Source organism: Dendrobates tinctorius, unplaced genomic scaffold, assembly GCF_039654945.1.
Source record: "Dendrobates tinctorius isolate UK_male_01 unplaced genomic scaffold, ASM3965494v1 ptg000201l, whole genome shotgun sequence".
Classification (NCBI taxonomy): Eukaryota; Metazoa; Chordata; class Amphibia; order Anura; family Dendrobatidae; genus Dendrobates; species Dendrobates tinctorius.
The window spans coordinates 9,382,687-9,388,716 of NW_027361868.1; the positions used below are offsets into that span (position 1 = coordinate 9,382,687).

The 6,030-nt window shown below is 43.5% G+C and overlaps 1 protein-coding gene across 1 annotated transcript in view; it reads left to right on the plus strand.

Moving 5' to 3' along the window:
- The window catches only part of INTS7 (integrator complex subunit 7), a 60,429-nt gene extending 54,780 nt beyond the window's left edge, over positions 1-5,649 (plus strand). The window contains exons 19-20 of the mRNA XM_073553391.1: positions 1,543-1,728; positions 5,305-5,649. Of these exons, the coding sequence (XP_073409492.1) occupies positions 1,543-1,728; positions 5,305-5,580 (462 nt within the window). The 3' untranslated portion in view covers positions 5,581-5,649. The remainder of the gene's footprint in view (positions 1-1,542; positions 1,729-5,304) is intronic.
- Positions 5,650-6,030: the final 381 nt, after the last annotated feature.

The window sequence follows — 6,030 nt, forward strand, 5'->3', positions numbered from 1 at the left end:
AAGCTTGGAGAAAGTGCAAAGGGAAAGAATGTAAGTAACCAAGTTTTAAATATATGAAATAAATGACAGTGTCCATATGCATAGAAATAAAAACCAGTGTTAAACAGAAATTCCCATTTACAATAACAACCAAGCAGCTAAAAAACAGGAGAAAAGAAGCATGAAGTATTACCTAGTGGACCCGTGATCCTGCCCACCCCAACGCGCATCTCCATGGATTGGTAGGTTGAGAGTGGTTGTTTCTTCGGTATTACACCTGTGTTGCTACCATCTTTAATTGGGTCCACTGCACCCTGATAGTGCATTTATTTGGAGGCCTGGGCAGGTAAGCATCTCTGACTTTTTTCTGGTGACCTCCTTGCCACAGCTCGCATTGATGTGCCATTCTGGATAAGCTGCACTACCTGAGCAACTTCTGTAGGCTGTAGACATCACCTCGTGCTACTGTACGTACCTCTAGGGGTGAGAGCAGTGATGAAGGGCAAAGTGACCAAAACAACAGGCAAAAGTACGAGAACAGAGAAATGGTCTGTAGTCACCCCCTGCAGAACCACTCCTTTATAGGGGGTGCCTTGCTAATTTCTGATTATTTCTACCTGTTGTCTGTTCCATTTGCACAACAGCAGGAGAAATTGATTCACAATCAGTGTTGCTTCATAACTGGACAGGTTGATATCACAGAAATATGATTGACTTGGAGTTACATTGTGTTGTGTAAGTGTTCCCTTTAATTTTATGAGAAGTATGATATATACAAGTGTCCTTAAAATGCTTCAAGAAGAATCAGGTTGCTTCGCGGACATTTCTGTATCTTCGCTGAATCTGCAACGTTTGAGGTTAAAATATCTGGAGTGTTCAGAAGCTCTGCCACCAGCGGGGTCTCGCCTCGGGATAGCAGCATGTGTCACTTCATGTACGACGGACATTGGCGGTCAGGCACAGTGGTGGAGGAAACAAAGACTGACTGTCCCAATATAACCCTCCAGCTCACTGGTCCATTGCGGGAGCTTTTTCTCCCCGGTGACCTGCACACAGAAGTGGGGGGACGGCATTATGTGATGTCCGTTATAGATTATTATTATTGATTCATCATAGGAGCGGGAATTCTTCACTTTAGAGAGCAATAGTTTACATTTAACTTCTCAATAAAATTAAAAGGTGTTTTTTTGTTTTTTTTTGTTTGTTTTTTTTAAAGGAGTTTTCCAGTTTTGGAAAACGTCTGCCTTCCAGGTCCAATACTGAGTCGTCGACTCCGTTGCTGCTGTCTGTTACTGTCTGCAGCACTTAGTTTCTTTGCTCAAGTTGGCGGCACGAGCTGCTCACAGCCGCTAAGGTCACCGATTGGTTGCAGCGCTGTCGATGTGACATCAGCGCTGCAGACAAGAGAAACTCTGTGCTGGATTTAAGGAGGGAAAGTAATGCACAGTTTAAAAAAAGCCATTTGTTATTTTAAGTATAGTTATTAAATGTCTGCATCAATCAAATCACTAAAGCTTCATCTATGCAAAACGAATAGTCATCATCTTCTTTCCTCCTGATTAGCTGGCCCTGTCTCCGTCACCCCGCAATCCCACAGAACCTATAGCTGTGCAGAGCAACCAGCAGATGGCGCTGAAGGTGGAGGGGGTAGTTCAGCATGGCTCCAAACCCGGCCTGTTCCGCAAGATCCAGTCTGTCTGTCTCACCGTTTCCTCCACCCTGCAGAGCAAACCCGGGCAAGACTGCAAAGTAAGTCCACATACATCCACGTTACTTTACTCCGCAGAGTTCTCTGGGATGTATGAGAGAAAATCTCGCTCACCATGCCACTACCGTAATATGCAATTAATTTTCCGTGTGCATTTCCTCAAAGGAAAATGTGGAATAATACAACTTCCTCATTGTCTGGAAACCATGCTGGACCCAGGGAGGGCTAGCAGAGCACTTATTTATTAATTTTTTTTATTGTTTGTTTCCTGCAAGCAGGAACTTTTGCAAACCCAGAAAACCCCTTTTAAGGATTATTTGCCTTCAAGCCACCTCTCCATTGATTCTTTAAAGGAATAAATTATTGAAATTATGAATGGGACTTCCAAAAGGGCATTTTAGAGCCGCGTTCTCGGGCTCGGTAGGGGTCTACATGTAGTCGCCCATTATTTGGATATATTTTAATGTTGAGAATAATCCTCATTGTACTCGTAGACTTATTCTGCCCACAGAACCTCACAACTTTGTGATGACATAACGCCAGTGTGCTACATTTCATTCCCAAATCTGTATCTGCAAATTTTAAGATTTGATATAAAAAAAAAAAAAAAAAAACGTTAGGCCTCTTTCACACTTCAGTTTTTTGCATGAGTTCAAATACGCCAAAAAGTCAGACAAGCGGATCCGTTCTTAACTGATGTGAACGGATGGCACAGGATCCGTTTTGAGACGGATCCTGAAAATGAGGAAATTTAAAGGAAACACTGGCCGAGAGAGAGAGATATGAATTAATTAATTTCGGGTTAAATGAGTGTCTGGATGGCGGATCCTCAAAAAAAACGGATGCAACGGACAGCAATCCGTCACAATCCGCCATTAATGCAAGTCAATGGGGAAAAAAACGGATCCTCAAAAAAGAACTGAGGATCCGTTTTTTTTCAAAACCTGGCGGATTGTGACTGATTGTAAAAAACGGAAGTTTGAAAGAGGCCTTAAAGGGAGAATGTGGCTCCGACCATCACGCACCGTTACATGCAATGCAAAAAATATACAAGGCGAGGGAAGGGTGATTGCCATAAATGATGACTCTTCCGGTGCCACCTTCGGATCAGACTTGTATGAACCCAAATATTCTCCAGTAAAGCGACTTTTCTTAAAGTGGATCCATCAATAAATGTCTGATCCCACAAATGACGTCAGGGGAGATAAGTGTCCGACATGTGCGATTTTGGGTCGCTGCCAGCTACGTGTGACAGTGGATCTGATAGAGAACACAGAAGCGCTCGGCATTGTTTGTGAGTGGCCTAATCTTACTCCTGCTATGGTGCAAACTTACATATGTACGAGGGGCGCCTGAAAACTTCGAGGCCCACCCATGAAATCTTTTTTGCATGGTCTTGTTTTGCAATGCAATATGTTATTTAGTTAGTTGAATGGTCTCATGAGCAATCTGGATTTATTTTGATTTTTTTTGTTTCCGTTACAGCATTTTAAAGTTGGTTCGCAAGGCTGAAATATGGAAATGGAGAAGCTGGCAAAGTTCACACATCGGCTGCTGCAATTCACTCCTGTGGTTTCCAACTGCTTCAGCACCCATCCTATTCCCCTGATTTGGCTCCCTTGGACTATCACCTATTCCCACAGATGAAAAGGCACCTTGGTGGAAGGTGGAATTGCAGCCATTGCAACAGCCGATGTGTGAACTTTGCCAACTTCTCCATTTCCATATTTCAGCCTTGCGACTCATCTTTAAAATGCTGTAACGGAAACAAAAAAATCAAAATAAATCCAGATTTCTCATGAGACCATTCAACTAACTAAATAACATATTGCATTGCAAAACAAGACCATGCAAAAAAGATTTCATGGGTGGGCCTCAAACTTTTCAGGCGCCCCTCGTAACTGTGGAACAATTTTATTTTTATTTTTGCGCAGTTTTCGATTTGCACTGCATACCCCAATGAGTACCTCTTATGGAGAAGTTGCAATCTTTACAGTGCATTTAATGAAGAAAAAAAAACAAACATTTTATATTTGTAGATTTTTTTTTCCTCTATATATATATATATATATATATATATATATATATATATATATATATATATATATATATATATATATATATATATATATATATATAGCAGAGAGGCTTCCCAGCAGGAGAGTCATTTCACATTCATGTATTCAGAAGGTCACAGATTTCTGGCCTCCGTAGAAGCCTCGGAGCGTCATCTCCAAAGCGGCACATCGCTGGCGGCTCCCCCGCGCCCTGATGCCAAGTGACATGTCTGCGAGCTGTATTAATTGGTAAAGCCTTGGCGCAGCCGTCACAGATTGTCATCCCAACGCTACATCTAATTCTTTATTTTATAAAACCAAACGAGTATAAAGAAGATGAAAGAGCAGAGATGTGAAGGTGCTGGATACACAAAGAAAATAAAAAAATATACCGGTACGTCCATTTTGTATAGCGAACAAGTCCAGCAGTTGTTTTACTAGTGAATGGTCAAATCTTACAGCCATTACCCGATTGCTATAGGTAAGTTCTCACCCACTGCAGGGGGCGCTCTGCACAGCACATACTTTTCTCATGCCGTGTATGTTCTGCATTTATCTGGCAATACAAATTGCTTTACAATCTGATAAAATATTGAGGCTTGGGGGGGCCATATCCACCTCTAATCCTACATAATGGGGTCTAAAGTTTTTTTTTCCCATATACATTGAGAGTGGATGGTCTTGGGGACAAACTCTTGGCTTGGGAATGGAGAACCTTGTTATCCGGATCGGGGGGAGGGGTTGCTGGAATCAGACCCCCCACAGAAGACCCCAGTGAGCTGTCCATCTACTATATACATTTCTATAATTAAAGATATTGTCTATTGAGGGTCTGGACCCCCAGCGATCAGCTGTGAACACTTGGGGAAGGCCTTCGTTGACCGTACACTTCCTTCCGGTATTACATGGCAGCAGTGGAGCTGAGCGCAAATATTGGCAGGTTATGGTCTGGCGTTGGGGTCCGTACGGTGTGGCAGCCAAACCAGGGTAGTGTGACTTGCCTTGGCCAGAATCTTGGGGGTCCCATGATTACTAAGCTACCCCCGCGACCAGAGGCCTTATCACTAGGCTTCATGTTGCATTATGATGTCTGTGTCACCATGGCATTGCCTAATAATCACAAGAAGCGCCAACTTTTGAGAAGTTCACAGTGCCTTGGTCTTGGCTGATGTTGAGCACCGACTTGGACACCGGACCATGGTGGTACAAACCTTTCTTGCTCATTTCTACATGGCAGTCACTAAGAGGAGGCCAACCATGTATGGGGGCACACTATTGTGTCTCCTTTCTTTGGATCATAGAACAGCCCCCCATGGACAAGGGTTATCTTCACTAGATAGCTCCTTTTAAATTTGAGGTCCATGTGCCCAGGATTCAGCAATGTTTTTGTAAAATTTTGCCCATTATCAAGGCAAGCAAATGCAAAAACTCTGCCCGACCTATTCTCCCTAATTATGTTTTTTGAGGTACCATACTGTGAAAATGGCAAATGCAGCTATGCAGCTGACCTTGAGAACATTACTTATTGTTTTCTGTTCCTTTTTTTTTTTTTTTATGAAGTTGCCAGCGGAGGCGGTGAGGACTGAGATAGAGCAGCGCGTTGAGCCCCACAATGATTATTTCAGCACCCAGTTCCTGTTAAACCTGGCAGTCCTCGGGACGCACCAGATCACCGTAGAAGCTTCTGTCGTAGACTCCAACGGAATCCTTTGGAAGACCGGCCCCAAGACCAGCATCTTCGTCAAGTCCTTGGAAGACCCCTACACTCAGCAAGTACGACTACAGCAGCAGCCACAGGTCCAGCCGCCGCAACGAAATGCCTACTCTAGATTTTAGGGGATGGAAAATAATTCTTTTTATATTTCTGTGGGAAAACTTTTTGCTATAAAATATCTGTGTAATATACCTGAGAATTGTGCGCATTCATTCCATCCACAAGCAGGCACCGCTAAGTGCACTCCAGTGCCGAGAGATCACAAGGCCGGCCGTCATTCTACCGCTGCAGCCATGACACAAGTGGTCGTTACTCACAGAACGACATGATGGAGGTCAGTAAGACACAACATTACACACGTGTGTAAGTCAGGGCCAGGTGGGTCATCTTACAAGAACATGGCATCGTTTCCAAAGTTCCAAAACTCTTCTTTGTGCACGAATGCAAACTATGGCAACTGCATAATCGCACCAGTAAAGTTCGCGGCAAGGGCCGGAATAGCCGCCGTTTCTGAAGCTTGTGACTTTTCTTGTTTCTGCACCATGGTCTAGACCACTGATGGCGAACCTATG